Here is a 23,412-nt window from a genome sequence, read left to right as displayed (position 1 = left end):
AGGAGACCCAGGTTCGCTTCCCGGGTCCTCCCTGCATTGAGTTTGCATGTTCTCCCCGTGTCTGCGTGGGTTTTCTCCGGGCGCTCCGGTTTCCTCCCACAGTCCAAAGACATGCAGGTTAGGTGGATTGGCGATTCTAAATTTGCCCTAGTGTGTGCTTGGTGTGTTTGTGTGTCTCCTGCGGTGGGTTGGCACCCTGCCCTGGATTGGTTCCTGCCTTGTGCCCTGTGTTAGCTGGGATTGGCTCCAGCAGACCCCCGTGACCCTGTGTTCGGATTCAGCGGGTTGGAAAATGGATGGATGCTCAATACTTTGTCGATGCACCTTTGGCAGCAATTACAGCCTTAAGTCTTTTTGAATATGATGCCACAAGCTTGGCACACCTATCCTTGGCCAGTTTCGCCCATTCCTCTTTGCAGCACCTCACAAGCTCCATCAGGCTGGATGGGAAGCGTCAGTGCACAGCCATTTTAAGATCTCTCCAGAGATGTTCAATCGGATTCAAGTCTGGGCTCTGGCTGGCTTTTGGCAAACACCAGGCGGGCTGCCATGTGCATTTTACTAAGGAGTGGCTTCCGTCTGGCCACTCTACCATACAGGCCTGATTGGTGGATTGTTGCAGAGATGGTTGTCCTTCTGGAAGGTTCTCCTCTCTCCACAGAGGACCTCTGGAGCTCTGAAAGAGTGACCATCGGGTTCTTGGTCACCTCCCTGACTAAGGCCCTTCTCCTCCGATCGCGCAGTTTAGATGGCCGGCCAGCTCTAGGAAGAGTCCTGGTGGTTTCGAACTTCTTTCACTTACGGATGATGGAGGCCACTGTGCACTTTGGGACCTTCAAAGCAGCAGAAATTTTTCTGTAACCTTCCCCAGATTTGTGCCTCGAGACAATCCTGTCTTGGAGGTCTACAGACAATTCCTTTGACTTCATGCTTGGTTTGTGCTCTGAAATGAACTGTCAACTGTGGGACTTATATAGACAGGTGTGTGCCTTTCCAAATCATGTCCAATCAACTGAATATACCACAGGTGGACTCCAATTAAGCTGCAGAAACATCTCAAGGATGATCAGGGGAAACAGGATGCACCTGAGCTCAATTTTGAGCTTCATGGCAAAGGCTGTGAATACTTATGTACATGTGCTTTCTCAATTTTTTTATTTTTAATAAATTTGCAAAAACCTCAAGTAAACTTTTTTCACGTTGTCATTATGGGGTATTGTGTGTAGAATTCTGAGGAAAAAAATGAATTTAATCCATTTTGGAATAAAGCTGTAACATAACAAAATGTGGAAAAAGTGATGCGCTGTGAATATTTTCCGGATGCACTGTAGGTTTGCAGGAAGAGACTATTCCAGCATAAGCATATACAAAGCAGAAACCAGCCCTGTTTAAGGCACTAGTGCACTGCAGAGGACACTAATGCATATATCCAGCTTCACTGATAATAGGTTAAATTAATCTGACATACACTTTAGGGATATGGGAGGAAGACCAGAATACCCAGGGTAATACCCATGTAGCAAACTCTACAAAGACAGTGACATGGCCTGCATTAGAATCCGGTCTCACAAAATTCAGGCAGCAGTGCTAAGCACTGTACCTAAATGTAACGGCAAGATGGGTTAAAATTTAAATCAACTTTTTTGATCAAAATATGAACAGAAGAAAGTAACTGGAATGCATTAATTATTTTTTCGCTCTTACACATTTACTCTCATCATGTTACCCACTTTATATTCTATTGTATTCTTACTGAAAGTTCAAACAGTTAGGTGCATATAGCTAATTAATATGATATGAAAACAACTTAGTACTTGTAGTTACCAGTTTATGAATTTAAAGAATAAACTTGTAGCTGTAGTTATTAATTTAGCAAATTTCAGAGCTCAATGTATATACAGTATTTGTATACCTATTTTCTATTGACTGCAATGAAACCCAACTAACATATGCCACTATGCAGTGTTACTGTAAGACTAGAAAGATGATCCTGTCTTAAAGTTAGCTTTGTGCACAAATGAAAAATCCAAGCCACTATTCACCTACCTTCTAGTTAAAGTGAGCATAACCTATTTTACTTTACACCAGCTTTTCTAATCCATAGCTGAAATTTCACTTATCTTGTATGTTTTTTTCAAAGCATGTATTTATTAAAATTGTTTATCAATATTAAATTATATGTTCAAGTATATAAGAATAGAATAAAAGCTACAACCTAAAAAATTTTAAATTACCTTCTTCTTCCTTGTCACTCCGTGCGCAGATGGAGGATCATTCCATCCATCTTGAGAACCTACAATATCAAAATAAAAAAAATGAAGTCTAGTTTTTATGAAAAAGTAATATCTGCATTCAAATTAAAACTTGTACACCTCTTGTCAATTAAATGGTTTTACATATCACAATATACACAATCATCTGTTCCTCATCATGCCCTAACTTTAGATAAATGAAACCTACATAATAGATTTTACTTTCTCATTGTTTAATAAGCAAAATATGGTTACATGTATAAGTCAGATTCAAAAATGTTAAGTACACTACATGATTCAATAACTTTTAGAAGCACCTTTAGCTAGAATAACTGAAACCAGGTTACAGTTAAGAACTCTGTAGTCTGTGTATGTGCAACATACATACTTCCAGTAGCCACGGGTAGAAAACAGTGAAGCCTCTCAAAGATAAATTTCTAAAGGCAAATGATTGGGTGACCACATTATCCCTTTTCCTGTTTGATAAATTACCTTATATTTCAGAAATCAGTACATTTATGTTGATGAGCAGCACAATCTCAGGATTAGTAGAGTAACACATTAAAAGCAATATGTGTTGAGTAGTCAAACTTTTAAAGTAACAAATACCCTAACGTAGGCGGCATGGTGGCGCAGTGATAGCACTACTGCCTCGCAGTTAGGAGACCTGGGTTCGCTTCCCGGGTCCTTCCTGCATGGAGTTTGCATGTTCTCTCCGTGTCTGTGTGGGGTTCATCCCACAGTCCAAAGACATGCAGGTTAGGTGCATTGGCGATCCTAAATTGTCCCTAGTGTGTGCATGTGCCCTGCGGTGTACTGGCGCCCTGCCCGGGGTTTGTTCCTACCTTGTGCCCTGTGTTGGCTGGGACTGGATCCAGCAGACCCCTGTTGACCCTGTGTTAGGATATAGTGGGTTGGACAATGACTGACTGACTGACCCTAATGTAATACTTATTCTGTTGAAGTAAAACTACCTGTGTTATTATTTTTTCAGTGTAAGGCAAAAAGCAAATACACCGGCACACATCTAATTTACAGGGCTCAATTACACAGCTAAACAGAAAAAAGTGTGCTGCATACAATACAGTAACAGAAGACTACTAATAAAGTGTCAGTTTAGTTTTAATCTAGCTACTTGCTACAGCTTTGGTGAAACAGGGCCAGTGTTCATAATGCAAACTGTTGTTAGCTCATTTCAGGGATGTAAAAAGGAGATGTTATTTATTACTTCACAGCACACAAGGATTAAGAGTATTTATAAAACACAAGAAAATTAAAGTTTAGTTAAAAACAAATGCTAGGCAGTAAAATGTGCAGTTATTCATACAAAGAAGATAATGCAAAAGCAATTTACAGTTTATGCTATTACATTTTAATAAGTTGCTATATAACAGTTAGTTTTTTGTAATTAATGAGTACTGTAACTAAGTTGCCTTTAAAAGTAATGTTGCCCACACTGCTACATGCTCCATGCTTGCACAGTTTAATGACGTCAGAACACTTTGCCAAAGGAGTATTCCATAGATGGACTTGCGCATGTAAACAGAGGTTTAAATATATATATATATATATATATAAACAGGTTTCCATCTTACCCAGGTTAATCCACTTATCCCATTTCTTTGTGTGAATGTAAATCCTTCTGTAAAAGTCTGTTTTTTTCATGACCCATTTTGCAAATATGTGCTAGGCTTCTGTGTTTTTTGAAAAAAAGGGCTTCTCTTGGCTTCATACATGAAAGCCATACTAATTCAGTTTCTTCTAAAGCTACAATTATGAACCCTAGGATTTATCATGTTGACACAGGTTCTGCTTTTATACAGAGATGCTAGTAATTCATGTACACATCATTAAATCAAATGTGATTGATTAGCAGCTTCTGCCTTGAAAAACCAAGTTAATATGGAAGCAGTATGAGTACACTTGTTTTTTGATGAATTTGTTCATGCATTTTGGTTTATTTTTGTTGGATGTTACTTTTTTATATGTTGTTAGATTTACCTAATCTAGGAACTTAGTGAGAACTTGCACATTGTTAGTTACATCTTAGTATATAAAAACATTGAACTGAAAGAAGATATACTTAATTTATCTATTGATTGTATGCCAAAAGCTACTATTAAAACTGTACATGTAAAGCAATCAAGTACCTCTTTAAACAAAACATGCATGAGAATAATGGGGCACTGCTGGAATGCTCATAAATGGATAGACAGATTGATTTCATTTTATTTGTCCCAAGACAAGACAAGACAAGTGCTGCCTTCAGTAATATCACAGGATCAAACTGGATTTATTAAAGGCCGACACCTATCTTCCAATCTCCGACGCTTGTTTAATGTTAAATATTCACCAGCAAAATCAAACACCCCAGAGATATTACTATCATTAGACGCAGAAAAAGCATTTGATATGATTGAATGGAACTACCTTTTCACCGCATTGCAGAAATTTGGGTTTGGCCTGAATATTTGTGCATGGATCAAACTACTGTATACCAATCCAGAAGCTTCAGTTTGTATTAACAACATTTGCTCAGACTACTTTAAGCTAGAACGTGGTACCAGACAAGGATGTCCCTTGGCACCACTGCTGTTTGCAATCGCCATTGAACCACTGGCGGTTCACTGTTGAAATTCTTATCAGATAAAGGGGATTATCAGAGAAGGACTGGAACAGAAAATTTCTCTATATGCAGATGATATGGTTTTATATATATCAGACCCAGAAAACACTGTGCCTGCAGTTCTAACAGCACTAACAGAATTTCAAAAGATACCCGGTCTCAGAATTAATCTGAATAAAAGTATACTCTTTCCAGTGAATTCACAAGCATATAATATTAGATTGGACACCCTACCTTTTACCATAGCAGATCAGTTTAAATACCTAGGGGTAAATATCACAAGTAAACATAAAGCTGTTTATCAACAAAATTTTGCCGTCTGTATGGAAAAAATTAAGCAAGACTTGCATAGATGGTCAACCCTTCATCTCACTCTAGCCGGAAGAATTAACGTTGTTAAGATGAATATTCTTCCTAAACTTCTTTTTTTATTTCAAAACATTCCAATATATATCAATAAATCATTTTTTAAGCAATTAGATTCAACAATAACCTCATTCATTTGGAACTCAAAACACCCACGAATCCGAAGAGCGACCCTACAAAGACCTCTGGCAGAAGGTGGCATGGCTTAACCTAATTTTCAGTGTTATTACTGGGCAGCAAACATACAAGCCATAAAAACCTGGACACAAAAAAATGAACATACACAGGCTTGGTTCGCAATAGAAGTAAAATCCTGTAGTACTTCTTTATACTTCCTGCTCTGTGCTCCAATAAATGCAAGTTATTGCAAATATACTAATAACCTAATTGTGCTTTACTCACTCAGAATATGGAACCAACTTAGAAAGCATTTTAAGATGGAAAATCTTTTATCCGCGGCACCTCTGCAAGAGAACCACCTCTTTCAACCCTCGCAAACATATCCAGTTTTTAATACCTGGAAAAGTTTTGGGATTAAAATGCTCAGAGATCTATATATAGACAACATATTTGCATCTTTTGAACAATTACATTCCAAATTCAACCTCCCAGCTACACATTTCTTTCACTATCTTCAAATTAGAAATTTTGTTAAACAGAAACTGCCCGATTTTCCTCACCTCGTACCCTCCACCATGCTGGAAAAAATACTGCTCAATTTCGAGGAATTAAACACCATTTCCGCATTATATAAAATCTTATTAGAGTCCCTACCTTTCAAAGACCCAAGAGGACATTGGGAAGAAGATCTCTTAATCAATATATCAGAAAAGGAATGGAAGGTAGGAAAGCAGAGAATTCACTCGAGCTCCATATGCGCAAAGCATAGAATTATTCAACTAAAAATTATATATCGAGCTCATCTGTCTCGCTTAAAACTGTCCAAAATGTTTCCAGGGCAAGATCCAACCTGCGAACGCTGCAACCAAGCTCCTGCCTCACTGGGTCACATGTTTTGGGCCTGCACCAAACTAACATCATTTTGGACCAAATTTTTAAGTGCCTTTCAGACAGCCTTGGGGTCACAATCCCTCCTAACCCATTAACAGCTGTGTTCGGTGTTCTTCCAGATGGACTTGAAGTGGAGAAGGACAAGCAAACGGTGATTGCATTCACTACACTTTTGGCACGCAGACTTATTCTGTTAAACTGGAAGAATCCTAACTCTCCTCTGATAAGTCAGTGGGAAACTGATGTTTTATATTATTTGAAGTTGGAAAAAATCAAATTCTCAGTTAGAGGATCTGTACAGAACTTTTTCAAAACCTGGCAGGATCTAATCAATATTATTTTAGAATAAGAGAAATAACTATTACTGCATTTATTTTCCTTCTCCATTTTTTATATACCTATATATATTTCTACCTTTCTTTTGTTTATTGTTGCCTTATTAAAAAGCCCTAAGCAGTTCTCCTTTGGCTAAGCTCTCCTTCTCAGGGGTGGGGTTTGATTTGTCTTCAATTTTTCTTTTTTTTTGCTATAAATTGATCTATTTGTATGGAATGATTACAATAAAATTAATAAATTATTTGTCCCAAGGCGAAAATGTGTCCATCTATCCATATTATTATATATATATATATATATATATATATATATATATATATATATATATATATATATATATATATATACACACACACACACATACACACACATATACAGTATGTTAAGCATGTAGCAAGACTATTAACCATAACAAGAACATGCTCTTGAATGATATGCAAACTAGTATGAAACTTTAAACAAAAAAAGTTACTTCAACATTTTACGAGATATGGACAAAAGTATTTTTGCAGGATTGATGCCCAGTGATCTAATATGTTTAATACAATGTAAATAATTTGAAAACATCTAATTTCTTAAAGAAAAAAATGCTGTACTATGCATAACTTTTACTTAACTCTGTTTATGCACCATCTTCATAAATCACTAATATCAGTTCTTACACTGATTTATCTTGGATCTAGTATCCTAGCTAGTTGACAGTCACCATTAGTTTTCTCCAGTTACTCCAGTATCCACCCTCACATCAAAAAGACAAGTGACAAAAAATAAATAAATGCAGTGAGTCTGTATGCATGCAAGTGATCTCTGTGTTGGACTGCTAAAGGTGTCATTGCTTGCACTTAATGTTGGCAGCACAGTCGCTACTCCCACATGACTTTGAATTAAGTGGGTCTAAGAGTATTATGATGTTATAAAATGGAAATATGTAACAAATCCAAGCAACTTTGCTTCAGATGAACCTCCTGTGGCCCTGACTTGAAATAAACAGGTTTAAGAACTATCTATATTGATTCAACTGACAATATTTATTCCTTAAAAGCGTTTTGGGATTACACCAAATCTACAGTCTAAATGTAAAATTCAAAAAACACTAAGTCTGCTGCATTTGATTGCAACAAGAACTTCACAGTAACTCAAAGCACATTTTTAAAACCAAGCTTTAAAATTAATTTTCAGTGCATTATGAATAAAGTTGATTTTTCAAGTACAGTATATACAATGTATACTTTTCACAACTAAGGTAACATGTTCATGCTCAATAAACAGTATTATTCATAAGTAAAAAGATTTAATTAAAAGTAATCAAGCACAATAAATACAGTACAACCTTGTTTATTCATGCCCAGATTAACAGTAATCAAAAGTACTTCAAAAAGGAACAAACTAGTAAATGGTGCTCTACTACAGTAGCTTGTGGATTAATGTAACCAGAACTGAAAGAACAAACAATATGGCCTGCTAATTAATGCTCTTGGCTATAAATATTGTGAAAACCAGCTCAATTCCCACTGATGACTCGATGTACGACACTGATCAAATCACTTCACCAGCTAATGTTCAAGTTGAAGATATACTTAAACAATAGCACTACTGAGACATCAAGGCTGCTTTTAATAAATTTGTCCATTAAATTATTATATTTAAGTTGAAGGAGGACAAACAGATGCAGAATACATGTATTTAGCTAAAACAGAAAAAAATGTCCCTAAGAAAATGTTTCACAAATGGAACACAGAACTACCAAAAAAATAGAGGTAAAGTTGGAACACACATAATCCCAATGGTACTGTAAGGGGAGAAAACACTGGCTTAAGATACCATGGGAAAATGACTTTGTGTGTCAATATAAAAGTACAATTGGCACTTAATTTCTTAGTGTTTGGTACCTGGTTGACTACACTGAGTGAAGTTATGTATGTTCATTAGAAACCCACATACACATGGGTTTCCTTGTGCAGTCCAAAGATGTACTGTAAACAGGCACGTCAAAAGGCTTCTATAAAAACAGTAGAGGAGGTTGAGTTTGACGAGTGGTCCTCTATTTTCAAATAGAGTGATAACTGTTCATAGAATCAGCAAATATTCACTTCTTGGTACAAGATACAATGATAGTATTAAAATTTTGTGATAATAAAATTAAGTCTCTAAATTAAAGAAAATGTCTGCTGTTCAGGTTATAAGGCCAGGTGGCTTGGAGGTGGATTCAAATTGTTCTATCATGGTGTGGATAGGAGGAAAAATGGGGTAGGGGTTATTCTGAAGGAACAGTATATCAAGAGAGTTTTGAGGGTGAAGAGAGTGTCAGACAGAGTAATGATTATGAAGCTGGAAATTGGAGGTGTGATGATAAATGTTGTTCATGCATATGCCCCGCAAGTTGGGTGTGCGATGGATGAGAAAGAAGATTTTTGGAGTTAGTTGGATGAACTGATGAACAGTGTACCCAAGGGACAGAAAGTGGTTATTGGAGAGGATTTCAATGGACATATTGGTGAAGGGAACAGAGGAGACGAGGTGGTGATAGGTAGGTATGGTGTTAAGGAGAGGAATGAAGGAAGTCAGATGATAGTGCATTTTGCAAAAAGGATGGACATGGCTGTGGTGAATAGGTATTTTAAGAAGAGGGAGGAACATAGGGTTACGCAGAAGAGTGGAGGAAGATGCACACAGGTAGATTACATCCTATGCAGAAGAGACAATCTGAAGGAGATTGAAGACTGCAAAGTGGTGGCAGGGGAAAGTGTATAAAGGATAAAGATGGAAACATACTCACAAGCAAGGAGAGTGTGTTGAGCAGATGGAAAGAGTACTTTGAAAGGCTGATGAATGAAAAGAACGAGAGAGAGAGAGAAGGTTGGATGATGTGGATATAGCGAATCAAGAAGTGCAATGGATTAGCAAGGAGGAAGTAAGGACAGCTATGAAAAGGATTAAAAATGGAAATGCTGTTGGTCCAGATGACATACCTGTGGAAACATGGAAGTGTTTAGGGGAGATGGGAGTGGAGTTTTTAACCAGATTGTTTAATGGAATCTTGGAAAGTAAGAGGATGCTTGTGGAGTGGAGAAGAAGTGTACTGGTGCCGATATTTAAGAATAAGGGGGATGTGCAGGACTATAGTAACTACAGGGGGATAAAATTGATGAGCCACAGCATGAAGTTATGGGAAAGAGTAGTTGAAGCTAGGTGACGATTAGTGAGTAGCAGTATGGTTTCATGCCAAGAAAGAGCACCGTAGATGCGATGTTTGCTCTAAGGATGTTGATGGACAAGTAATAGAGAAGGCCAGAAGCTTCTGCATTGCATTTTTGTGGAACTGGAGAAAGCATATGACATGGTGCCTCGAGAAAAGCTGTGGTATTGTATGAAGAAGTCGGGAGTGGCAGAGAAGTACATAAGAGTTGTACAGGATATGTATGAGGGATGTGTGACAGTGATGAGGTCTGCGGTAGGAGTGATGGATGCATTCAAGGTGGAGGTGGGATTGCATCAGGGATCGGCTCCGAGGCCTTTCTTATTTGCAATGGCGATGGACAGGTTGACAGATGAGATTAGACAGGAGTCCCCGTTGACTATGATGTTTGCTGAGGACATTGTGATCTGTAGCGATAGTAGGGAGCAGGTTGAGGAGACCCTGGGGTGGTGGAGATATGCTCTGGAGATGAGAGGAATAAAGGTCAGTAGGAACAAGACAGAATACATGTGTGTAAAAGAGAGGGAGGTCAGTGGAATGGTGAGGATGCAAGGAGTAGAGTTGGCAAAGGTGGATGAGTTTAAATACTTGGGATCAACAGTGCAGAGTAAGGCCGGGTTTATACTTCATGCATCGCGATGCATGCTGCAGCGGATGCTCCTGCTAAGCAAGGGTTTTACTGTTTATACTTCATGGACATCTGGAGGAATCCACCAGGTGGCAGTGCGAGATATCATCATGGTGAGAACAGGTTTTGCTTCGCTATGTTGTGAATTGCCTGGAACACCCATTAAATTCCGATGACACCTTACCGCAATAACTCTGAAAAGGATGTTTAATGATTAAATCCATCAATCCAGGGAATTGTCCATTCCAGCAAGCATTAGGCATGAGGCTGAAACAATCCCTGGACAGGCATCAGCTCATCACAAGGTGAATACAAGCACTCACATACACTAGCGCATTTTTAGTGTCACCAAATCTGCACATCTTTGGAAGGAAACCGGAGCACACTGTGGAAACCCAGAAGGAAAACATGTAAATTCCAAGCAAAGAATACCAGCAACGTGACTCCCTGCGAGGCAGCAGTGCTACCCTCTGCCACCGTGTCACCCCATGTGTGTAATTATTAACAGTATTCATTATTTAAACGAAATTAACGAGTCATCTGTAAAATGTAACATACATACTTTAATGCATTTCATCATGAAAGTGATATCAAGTATAAATCTTAGGATTCTAAATGTGCAGAGAGTTGGAATATCATACATTTAATATGTTCTGTGTGGCGATCTATTGCTGTTTACCGCTGCTGTCAGGTCTGGAGGAAGCCCTAGAAAAAAAGATGGCACAGAAGACGGTATGTGAGACTTTTAAAGTGTATCGTGTCATTACGATCGGGAATATGCAATGCTTGAATATAAAAGCACCACGAATGCATTTGTATGTCAGCATTTTGCTTCACCACATCGAACCATTCATCAAACATCGAAGCACGCACATCGATCTTGTAGGATGCGCAAAGTGTCTGTCACATATAGATGGTAACCAGAGACTCTGACGTCACATTCCAACTTTTATCACACTGCACCCCCCGACTTTTTGCTGGTACTGCAAATTGCGCATGCGCCACATTAATATCTGAGGACCTGCTCAGAGGACGCATCAAATGAACGCTGAGAATGTGTGGCAGAAATGATGCAGATGCATACAGGCAGGGTATCAGCAAAAGTGAAGAGTGAAAAGGAAGTGAGACCAGCAATGTCATATGGGCTGGAGACAGTGGCACTGACCAGAAAGCAGGAGACAGAGCTGGAGGTAGCAGAGTTAAAGATGCTAAGATTTGCACTGGTTGTGACAAGGAAGGATAGGATTAGAAATGAGTACATTAGAGGGTCAGCTCAAGTTGGACGGTTGGGAGACAAAGTCAGAGAGGCCAGATTGCGTTGGTTTGGACATGTGCAGAGGAGAGATGCTGAGTATATTGGGAGAAGGATGTTAATGATAGAGCTGCCAGGCAAAAGGAAAAGAGGAAGGCCTTATATTGGGAGAAGGATTTTAATGATAGAACTGCCAGGCAAAAGGAAAAGAGGAAGGCCTAAGAGGAGGTTTATTAGATGTGGTGAGAGAGGACATGCAACATGCAGAAGACGGGACGATATGGAAGAAATTGATGTGCTGTGGCAACCCCTAACAGGAGCAGCCGAAAGAAGAAGTAGCCGTCTGGTGTTCAAGTTTTTGCTTCCTGTATTACTTCCATTCAGTGCCAAATTACTTCAGAACTTCAAAAACTTTTATTTAATTAATTTTTTAAGGGAATATGACTTGACCTTGAAAATTCATAAAGCAGTGTATTTCTTTAAGGGACAAAAAACACCAGATATTAACTGAAATATAAGCTAAAGTTATTATATATTTACTGTAGATTAAATGCTGCAACGGTAGTAGTAAGCTGTCTTTATAATGCCATTTTACACTGTGTTAGCTGGAAAATAAGTAAATTATAGTATTATATATAAATACTATACTAAAATATAGTATATATATAAATTTAGTATTGTACTGCAGATAATCTAATAAATGCTATCTTTATTTAAAACTAAACACTTATCTTTCTTTTTCTAGTTTATAAAGATGATGATCTTTTTTGTTTTTATACATTAGGATGCTGCTGCATGATTCTGAAATAAAAGACTTAATGAGTCTCATTTTCTCTTTTAGCTTTGACCAGAAGAACTGAGGCTTGTTTTTGTTTCACATATTGTCTTTTTTGGCTGAACATTGAAAAAAGTTTTCAGATGGTCTACATTGCCACCTAATAAAGTCTCCACATAACACTGCCACACACTGTACATTATAATAAATTACTTCAAAATAGGATGAACACTGCTTTTGTAACAGTAAAAATCTGTCTTAAATATGTCACATACAATAATATAAAATAATGACTTGTTGCTTAATAAAGCAAAGCTTTGAAAACTGTTAGTTTCAAAACATACCAGTTCGAAATTCTGATTTTCTCCACATTTTACAAGAAACAAAGAACCACATCTATTATGCAATTAATACAACAATCATTAGTTTTTAAGAGCTGGGTTTTGGAACCAGCCTTAACCATGGTCATTATGTTAACCAACAAATTTTTGCTAGATCAAATATTTCCAATTTGAAAAACGTGGAGAAAACAAATTAAGTTAGCATTAAAATGTCAGCTCAAAGTTTAAATTCTTAAATATTAAGTTTGCTCTGAGCACTTTCACCTTCTTCATCACGATTTTGTAACCAAGGGAAGTAGCCTAAAAAAAAAACAAAAAAAAGAAAGCATATCCGTAGAAAGTTACCATGAAACACAGAAATAAGATTTTGTCAAGAATCACAAACAAACAATTTTCTAATACTGCATAATGCAAATTTTATGTTTAAATAATGAATCTATAATTCAACAGAAATTCATTAAAGGTCTGCCACCAACAACACATATTATGCACTTAACTATCTATAACTATAATTAACCTTGTCACCAAATGCTTTGAAAAATATATTAGAATCCAGAAATAAGATAATTGCTTAAGGATGCACACAGAGAAATCAGGAGATGCTTAACCACCTGCCCCTTTGTCTCCAAAGTTGTATAATAAAATGAAGGGACTGACAGACATCCCTTTACAGCCAAGATAGATTCTGGCTTCACACAACCCACTACTAGGTAAATTAACATTAAAAAAAATGAAGAATAAAGAGGGCTTAGGCAGCTGTGATTGATAGTCTATAACAATGTTTATTGCCAGATACTGTATGTTCTCTTTATCAAGGAGGTATACAAGAATGTTTACTAGGAATAAAAAAATTCTTATTTTCAGCCTATCTTACATTTCATATAAAATGTATGGGTTTCTTTTTTAATGTTCATTTGCATTGACATGTGGGCTTATGCTTGTAAATGTTGCTGCACTGCATGAACTTTATTACAAAACACTAAGATGCCTTTTATTTAATGTAACAGTGCCATGACCAAAAGCCTGCAAATATCACATAGATCTTAAAGGAATACTTCACACAAAAATTACATTTTTTTAAATGTTACCCCCATGTAGTTTGTAGTGGTGGCTGAGAAAAATTATATACAGCGATCCCTCACTATATCACGCTTCGACTTTTGCGGCTTCACTCTATCGTGATTTTTTCTCACACACGCTTACGTCACTATGCAATGCACTTTCTGAGAACTTTTATCTAAGCCCCACGATGGCTCCTAAATGTGCTGCTTTTTCTAAGCCTTCTGACAATGAAACTAAGCGCCGGAGGAAGATGCTTACCCTCCAGGAGAAGGTGAAACTCTTGGATATGATCAAAGATGGCAATACCCTACAAAAGCCTCCTCACGCATATGAAAAGACAGCGCCAGCAACTGCCTATCAAGATGTTCTTCAGCTGCGCACCCAGACACCCACTGCCTACTCCTAGTACTCCTTCGGCGGAAGAAGACAACGACGCACCTGCTGAAGATACTGCACTACCTGAAGACTCTCCTACTGAGGTCATGCCTTCATAGGTTAGTGGTTGTAAGAACTGTGTGTGTGCTTAATTAAATGTACAGTACAATAACAATAATATGATATTTATAATGTCTAATACGTCTTATTTTCTCTTATTTTGTCTAATATATTGGGTAATACGAGTGTAATGGTGACTAAAGGGTGTTATTTCATGTCTAGAGGGCTCTAATAATGTTTAAAAACGTATTTAGAAGGTCGTAAACAGGTTTTCTATACTCTAACTGCAAAAATATTCGATTTATAAATAAAGAATCCTACTTTGCGAAAATTCATTTATCACAGTAGAGTCTGGAACGGATTAACCGTGATAAACGAGGGTTCTCTGTATCTCATATTTTGAGAGAGAAATTGCATACTATACATTCAAATACAATGGGGCTCTGCAGTGACCAATTCTATGACAATGGCAAATGGTGCGAAAAATATGCATGGAGAAAATAAATAAAAATCTCATATAACTCATGTCGTAAAATCCACATGTCTAATACCCATTTGTATGGTCAAAATGTGCTAAATATGTGCATGTTTTGCTAAACATTTGTAACAAGTTACTTTCTGGAAAAGCAGTGTTCAAAGTAAGCAGGAAAGAAGTCATTCCTACAATGGTATGGACATGAATTATAGACAAACCTCTTAATCACTGAATGAGGGGTAAAGTTAGATCAATGGCAAAGGAAAAATTGAACTAGTATTGAATGGATTATAATGGTGCAAAGTTTTAAAGTGTCCCTCAGGGACAGCGAATAGCTTGCTAACTGTGCTGAAATGACTATTGTGTCCAAAAATGTAACCTGAGCTGTAAGGCAGCAGTGCTAACCAATGCACCACAGTGCCTCCCAGAGGTAAAATTATGACAGGCAGCGTTGTCCCCATCTAGATCCAGAAATGCTGGATCAACTGTGTTCACTCACACGACTCATATCTCACAGTAATAAAAACCTCTACAAGTGACCGACTCCGTGATGCAATCTGCTTACCCTGTCGGAGATTCCAGCCTTGTGCATCATGCAGTTCTGTCCCCCTGCATAGGGACAGCTCTTTAAACTAACCATTCTCTCAAACTGTGCATTGTGGGGCCTTGAGAAGTAGAGACAAAATAATTAAACCCCAGAAGCATCATAGCCAACTGTAATTGGCACTGTGCTTTTAAATCTTTATTTCATCAGTGTGCATGTCACGTTTTTCGTTCTCCAACTTTTCCTAAATTGCTGCATTCCTCTTGAGAGGCTGGACTTTGTTCCACTCTGGAGTTGCTGTTGGTGAAAGGCGGCAGGCAGGGGTGGGCTTGCTTATGGCCCCCCGGCTCGAGGCCAGTACGTTGGGGTTCTCCCTGTTGGGCGAGAGGATTGCTTCCCTGCACCTTCGAGTTGGGGGAGGGACTCTGACTGTTGTTTGCGCTCATGCGCCGAACGAAAATTCAGAGTACCCAGACTTCTTGGAGTCTCTGGAAGAAGCACTGCGAGGTACAGCTCTTGGAGACTCTATCGTCCTGATGGGAGACTTTAACGCTCACATCGGCAACGACAGTGAAACCTGGAGAGGTGTGATTGGGAGGTACGGCCTCCCTGATCTAAACTCGAGTGGTGTTCAGTTGTTAGACTTCTGTGGTGGTCATGGATTGTCCATAACGAACACCATGTTCGAGCATAAGGGTGTCCATAAGTGCACTTGGCGCCAGGATACCCAAGGTCGCAGGTCGATGATCGAATTTTTAATGGTGTCATTGGATCTGCAACCTTATGTCTTGGAAACTCGGGTGAAGAGAGGGGCTGAGCTGTCAACTGATCACCACCTGGTGGTAAGTTGGATCAGATGGCAGGGAGGCTGCCGGACAGATCAGGCAGACCCAAACGTATAATGAGGGTGTGCTGGGAATGTCTGGCGGAGGAACCGGTCAGAAAGATCTTTAACTGCCACCTCCGGCAGAACTTCAACCTTATTCCGTGGGAGACGAAGGACATCGAGTCTGAATGGGCCATGTTCTGAGCCTCCATTGTTGAAGCAGCAGAACGGAGCTGTGGCCACAAGGTTGTCAGTGCCTCTTGTGGCGGCAATCTACGAACCCAGTGGTGGATACCTAAGGTTTGTGAGGCTGTCAAGTTGAAGAAAGAGTCCTACCGGGTCTGGTTGACCAGTGGGACTCCAGAGGCAGCTGAGGGGTACCGGCGGGCCAAGCGTGTGGCGGCATCGGCTGTTGCTGAGGCAAAAACCTGGGTATGGGAGGAGTTTGGGGAAGCCATGGAAAACGACTTTCGGTCGGCACGAGAAGGTTCTGGCAAACCATCAGGCGCCTCAGAAGGGGAAAGCGGTGCTCCACCAACACTGTGTACAATGGAGATGGGGCCCTGCTGACTTCAACTGCAGACGTTATTGACAGGTGGAAGGAATACTTTGAGGGTCTTCTCAATCTCACCAGTATGTCTTCCTTAGAGGAGGCAGAGCTGGAGGACTCCGGGGGGGCCCATCCATATCAGGGGCCAAGGTCGCCGAGGCAGTTAAAAAGCTCCGAGGTGGCGGGGCCCCTGGGGTGGACGAGGTTCACCCTGGGTTCCTCAAGGCTCTGGATGTTGTGGGGCTGTCCAGGTTGACACATCTCTACAACGTCGCATGGACATCGGGGGCAGTGCCTCTGGATTGGCAAACCGGGGTGGTGGTCCCCCTTTTAAAGAAGGGTGACCAGAGGATGTACCCTCCCCGTGTAAGGTCTATTTAGGGGTGCTGGAGAAAAGAGTTCGGTCGATGGTCGGATCTCGGATTCAAGAGGAACAATGCGGATTCCGTCCCAGCCATGGAACACTGGACCAGCTCTACAGCCTGGCCAGGATCCTGGAGGGGGCATGGGAGTTTGCTCAACCAGTCCACATGTGTTTTGTGGATTTGGAGAAGGCATTCGACTGTGTCCCTCGAAGCATCCTGTGGGGTGTGCTCCGAGAGTACGGGGTACAAGGCTCGTTGTTAAGAGCCATTCATTCCCCGTACAGGAGGAGCAGGAGCTTGGTCCGCATTGCCGGTAATAAGTCGGACTAGTTTCCTGCTGAGGTTGGACTCCGCCAGGGCTGCCCTTTTTCACCGAATCTATTCATAAGTTTTATGGACAGAATTTCTAGGCGCAGCCAAGGAGCGGAGGGGGTATGGTTCAGTGACCTCAGAATCTCGTCTCTGCTATTTGCGGATGACGTAGTTCTGTTGGCTTCATCGGACAGTGTGAAGCGGTGGGGATGAGAGTCAGCACCTCTAAATCTGAGGCCATGGTTCTCAGTCGGAAAAGGGTGGAATGCCTTCTCCGGATTGGGAGCACATTACTGCCTCAAGTGGAGGAGTTCAAGTATCTCGGGGTCTAGTTCATGAGTGAGGGAAGAATGGAGTGGGAGGTCGACAGACAGATCGGTGCAGCATCCGCAGTAATGCGGGCTCTGCAGCGGTCCGTTGCGGTGAAGAGAGAGCTGAGCCAAAAGGCGAGGTTGTCGATTTACCAGTCAATCTATGTCCCTACCCTCACCTATGGCCATGAGCTTTGGGTAGTGACCGAAAGAGCAAGATCGTGGATACAACTGGCCAAAATGAGTTTTCTCCTCAGGGTGGCTGGACTTTCCCTTAGAGATAGGGTGGGGAGTTCAGTTATCCGGGACAGACTCAAGAGTAGAGTCGCTGCTCCTCCGCATTGAGAGGAGTCAGTTGAGGTGGTTCGGGCATCTGCTCAGGATGTCCCCTGGACACCTCCCTGGGGGGGGGTGTTCCGGCATGCCCCACTGGGAGAAGGCCACAGGGCAGACCCAGGACACGCTGGAGGTATTATAACTCCCGGCTGGCCTGGAAATGCCTCGGGGTCCTCCCAGAGGAGCTGGAGGAGGTGGCCGGGGAGAGGGAGGTCTGGGCTTCCCTGCTTAGGCTGCAGCCCCCGCGACCCAACTTTGGATAAGCGGTGGATAATGGATGAATGAATGAATGAATGAATGGATGCTGCATTTCAAATGCCCATGTTGTTGCAACAGTGAAATTCTATTCAGAAAGCATGATTGATATTTTTTTTTTCTCCTTACACAAAAGACCCACCACAAGCAAACCCACTGAACATTGGTACCTGAGTGCATTTATATATCCTTTAACTTCAACAATCCCCCTTCTTCCTATGTTAACGGCATTACTGAACATTGCTTCCCAGAAGTGAATTGCTGTCTGGCTTAAGACTATGAAATAATCAACAAAAAAACTTAACAATCACTCACATCATTTCGCTATGCAAGACGAAGGAAAAAAAAATCTGAAAACAGTTGGTGTTCCAGTTATTTTAGCTAGGTTAAAAAAATAGCATTGCAAATTTTTTTTTTTTTTTTTTTTTTTACACACTGGAGTAGAATATACACTGCCCGCATGAATTTGATGTGGGGAAGGGAGAAGATGTGAAGTGACACATACTGGATAGAGTGAATGAGCCACAAGAAAAGAGCGCAGTGGAGGACAGCATCTCACTTTCAAGGTTTTCACAGACACAGCTGACCTGAGAATAAATGCAAATGTGAGAATAAATGATGGGTTTTGTTTGTGAAATGAAAAGGCCAATGCAACATGGTACTTGATCGTAAATGAGGTGTCTTTTAGTAAAAAACAAATATGATTTCAGTATAGCTATATTGAAATGCTGGCATACATACTGAATTACAAACACACAATTGCACTTATTGAATTCCATATTAGGGCTGCGCTGATGGTCGATTATATATACAGTATATGGGAATCGCACACATATATTTGTAGCATCATGATGCTGTGCTGCTATCGGTCTTGAAGTCAGCTGGTACAAGCGATGCTTGTAGATTCAAGGGAACCCCACCTCCTTTTGATATCGTATACTAAGATACAAGCACTCCGATTTCCAAGGTAAAATCACCCACCCACCCCATAATATAAAAGTAATTATGAATTGGAAGGAGGATTAAGATGCTGACTAAATAGAGTATTGCTAGTATTTTGGTTCCACTTCAAGCACTCTGTTTGCAGGCTGATAATGTAGTATCTTGGATGTGAAATTGCTTAAGTGGGTCATTAAGGATTTGTTTTTGGCACTGGCCAGTGTGAAGGACAGCAGTCACAAGAGTTAAACCTATACAAATTAAAACCACTGAAAGAAAATAAGTGCTGTGCTCACCGGGCTCCCTGCAACCAATGACATTCACAGGAAAGGGTCCTGTGCAACTCTCTATGCAAATAGATGACAAGGTTAAAAGGAAGAGCAAGACTACGGAAATTGGAAGGGTCTGCCAGTAATGAACTGGACTGAAAGGAGCAAAGGTGGGCAAGTCATGATAGGGAGACAGCATACTTTGGGGCCAAATGAAACACCAGAGCAGAAGGGCATTCTCCATGGCCATAACAATGGAGAAGTGGCAGTCAGAGATGTAAACAGTTATAGCTTGTTTATTTTCTTACTGTACCTTCATTTAAAAACACTATTCCTTTAAATACATTTTTTTTAATCTTTACTGTAACCTTAAAGAAGAGTAAACCTTTGTACTTTTTTATTATTTCCTCAATGCACATTGTCCTCCTTTCTCCTCTATCCACATAGAGACAATACAATATAGATGTAACTGTACTGTGTAAATCTATACTAATTAATAAAAGGCAAAGCCCTCACTGACTGACTGACCGACTGACTGACTGACTCATCACTAATTCTGCAACTTCCCGTGTAGGTGGAAGGCTGAAATTTGGCAGGCTGATTCCTTACAGCTTACTTACAAAAGATAGGCAGGTTTCACTTCGAAATTCAACATGTAATGGTCATAACTGGAACCTCTTTTTTCACAATATACTGTAATGAACGGCAGCTCGATGGCCGTGGGAGGAGGAGTTGAGTGTCACGTCATCACGCCTCCCACGTAATCACGTGAAAAGACTGTGAACGCAGTAGGGAAAAATGAAGGAGGAGCCGCAAACAGCGAAGAACAAAAAATTCATTAAACAATTGAGAAGGGAGCGAAACAATAAGAAGCGAGCGAGTAAAGCATACAAGCATCTTCATAAGGGAAACAAAGCACGGTGTAAAACGTAAGTTTAAATTAAGTTTATAGAAACGCTCCCGCTGCAGATTGCAATAACATATTCGCGAGATAAAAGAACGCAGTAGGGAGAAATGAAGGAGGAGCCGCAAACAGCGAAGAACAAAAAATTCATTAAACAACTGAGAAGGGAGCGAAACAATAAGAAGCGAGCGAGTGAAGCATACAAGCATCTTCATAAGGGAAAAAAGCACGGTGTAAAACGTAAGTTTAAATTAAGTTTATAGAAACGCTCCCACTGCGGATTGCAATAACATATTTGCGAGATAAAAGTTTAATGAGAAGACACGAGGTATAAACAAACCACACGCCATAGCGTAACGTTAGGGGCTTCACCTCTGGCGCTGACGTTCGAGATTCGATTCCCGAGAGCGGATGCAGTGAGTGTGTACGCCTGATGAGTCCAGAATTAGGGAGAAACACGTGTCGCATACTCTTTGCATTATTTGAAAGTAAACTATTAAAACCATTCTATGATCTGCTTCTCACAACTGAAAGACGGCACATGGCGGATGTTAGCCGACTTGCTGACCGCAACGTTAGGGGCTTCAACTCTGGCGCCGCAAACAGCGAAGAACAAAAAATTCATTAAACAATTGAGAAGGGAGCGAAACAATAAGAAGCGAGCGAGTGAACCATACAAGCATCTTCATAAGGGAAACAAAGCACGGTGTAAAACGTAAGTTTAAATTAAGTTTATAGAAACGCTCCCGCTGCGGATTGCAATAACATATTCGCGAGATAAAAGAATGCAGTAGGGAGAAATGAAGGAAGAGCCGCAAACCACGAAGAACAAAAAATAACAGAAAGAGGGCACGTGGCGGACGTAAGGTGACTTGCTGACAAACCACAAGCGTGACCTGGCAGGTAACCACCCATACAATCAGATTGTGATTCAGAAAACGAATGCCATGAATGTAATTACCACGATCTACATACTGTCAAATAAACGAAACACACGCCGTAGAGCGACAGCTGTGAAAAGGGAGCTTCACAAAAAAACAGATCCTTAACAAATTGTTATTGGTATATTTTCGATCCGTTTAAAAAGGTTTTCTTTTCTTCTTAATAAAAAATTAAAAGCAGTACTTCGCCACAACGAAGCGTGAGAATTTGGCTATATATATCTGCTTCTCTCAATTAAAAGAGGGCACGTCAATCTACATACAAGGCGAAAGTCTTGCAACATTCAAAGATGATGGTTTGGGATAAGTACACCATGGAACATAAAAGAGCTTATGAAGCCTTGAACCGAAAAAAGCAAGATCTCAGAGATCGTAAAAAAAAAAGGAGGTAATATCGTTTTACTCGCTGTAGATTTTAGTCAAACATTACCAGTTATTCCACGAGGGAGACCAGCAGATGAACTCAACGCGTGTTTAAAATCCATGCTTCTCCCACGGTTGGTTATATGTCGCGTGTTCTCGGGTAGGTACACCAAAAAATGTATACATTTAAGCATGTAATGGGCAAAGAAAAAATGAGGTATACCCGAAGGCACTGCAGTAGTACTCAATGTAACTTTACTTCTTAAAATGTTAATGTTTTACTGTTTAATAATTTATACGCTTCTTATATGTTATTCAAATTCTTTTATCAAAATACCAGTGACAGCGCAATGCACGATAACATGGCGCCCACGGCCGCCCTGGTGTGCGCAGATAGGAGTTGATTCTACAATAAAACAAAATAAAGATAAAGAGAGTAATACAATCATCACCCATAAAGCGGATAGCAGACGTGACGTACTATATGTGTACCACATTTCAAGTCAATACGTGAAACGTTTTGCGAGCTACAGGTGATTTAAAATCCTGGACAGACAAACAAATAGCCACGGTAGCAAATTATAGAAGAAAATTTTACTGTTTAATAATTTATATTTATATGAAATGTGCTTCTTATATATTACTTCATATTCTCATATGATAATGATGTTAATGTTGTTTATATTGATTTCTATGTTATTGTAAGTGCATGTATGTGTGTATATGTACAGTGGTGTGAAAAACTATTTGCCCCCTTCCTGATTTCTTATTCTTTTGCATGTTTGTCACACAAAATGTTTCTGATCATCAAACACATTTAACCATTAGTCAAATATAACACAAGTAAACACAAAATGCAGTTTGTAAATGGTGGTTTTTATTATTTAGGGAGAAAAAAAAATCCAAACCTACATGGCCCTGTGTGAAAAAGTAATTGCCCCCTGAACCTAATAACTGGTTGGGCCACCCTTACCAGCAATAACTGCAATCAAGCGTTTGCGATAACTTGCAATGAGTCTATTACAGCGCTCTGGAGGAATTTTGGCCCACTCATCTTTGCAAAATTGTTGTAATTCAGCTTTATTTGAGGGTTTTCTAGCATGAACCGCCTTTTTAAGGTCATGCCATAGCATCTCAATTGGATTCAGGTCAGGACTTTGACTAGGCCACTCCAAAGTCTTCATTTTGTTTTTCTTCAGCCATTCAGAGGTGGATTTGCTGGTGTGTTTTGGGTCATTGTCCTGTTGCAGCACCCAAGATCGCTTTAGCTTGAGTTGATGAACAGATGGCTGGACATTCTCCTTCAGGATTTTTTGGTAGACAGTAGAATTCATGGTTCCATCTATCACAGCAAGCCTTCCAGGTCCTGAAGCAGCAAAACAACCCCAGACCATCACACTACCACCACCATATTTTACTGTTGGTATGATGTTCTTTTTCTGAAATGCTGTGTTCCTTTTACGCCAGATGTAACGGGACATTTGCCTTCCAAAAAGTTCAACTTTTGTCTCATCAGTCCACAAGGTATTTTCCCAAAAGTCTTGGCAATCATTGAGATGTTTCTTAGCAAAATTGAGACGAGCCCTAATGTTCTTTTTGCTTAACAGTGGTTTGCGTCTTGGAAATCTGCCATGCAGGCCATTTTTGCCCAGTCTCTTTCTTATGGTGGAGTCGTGAACACTGACCTTAATTGAGGCAAGTGAGGCCTGCAGTTCTTTAGACGTTGTCCTGGGGTCTTTTGT

The 23,412-nt window shown here is 40.1% G+C and overlaps 1 protein-coding gene across 5 annotated transcripts in view; it reads right to left on the bottom strand.

Moving 5' to 3' along the window:
• The window catches only part of sec31b (SEC31 homolog B, COPII coat complex component), a 122,401-nt gene that overhangs the window by 13,751 nt on the left and 85,238 nt on the right, over window positions 1-23,412 (bottom strand). For 3 of the 5 annotated variants that reach the window (XM_028795505.2, XM_028795507.2, XM_051922926.1), the window contains exons 22-23: window positions 13,048-13,083; window positions 2,235-2,293 (exon numbers count right to left, since the gene is read on the bottom strand). In XM_028795505.2, coding sequence (XP_028651338.2) covers window positions 2,235-2,293; window positions 13,048-13,083 — 95 coding nt within the window. Of the gene's footprint in view, window positions 1-2,234; window positions 2,294-13,047; window positions 13,084-23,412 lie in introns of those variants that run through there. The other 2 variants (XM_028795508.2, XM_028795509.2) reach the window with 1 other exon arrangement.

This window comes from Erpetoichthys calabaricus, chromosome 2 (genome assembly GCF_900747795.2).
Source record: "Erpetoichthys calabaricus chromosome 2, fErpCal1.3, whole genome shotgun sequence".
NCBI classification, from domain to species: Eukaryota; Metazoa; Chordata; class Cladistia; order Polypteriformes; family Polypteridae; genus Erpetoichthys; species Erpetoichthys calabaricus.
The sequence above is the reverse complement of the archived record's forward strand: the minus strand, read 5'-3'. Positions and strand labels throughout refer to the sequence as shown.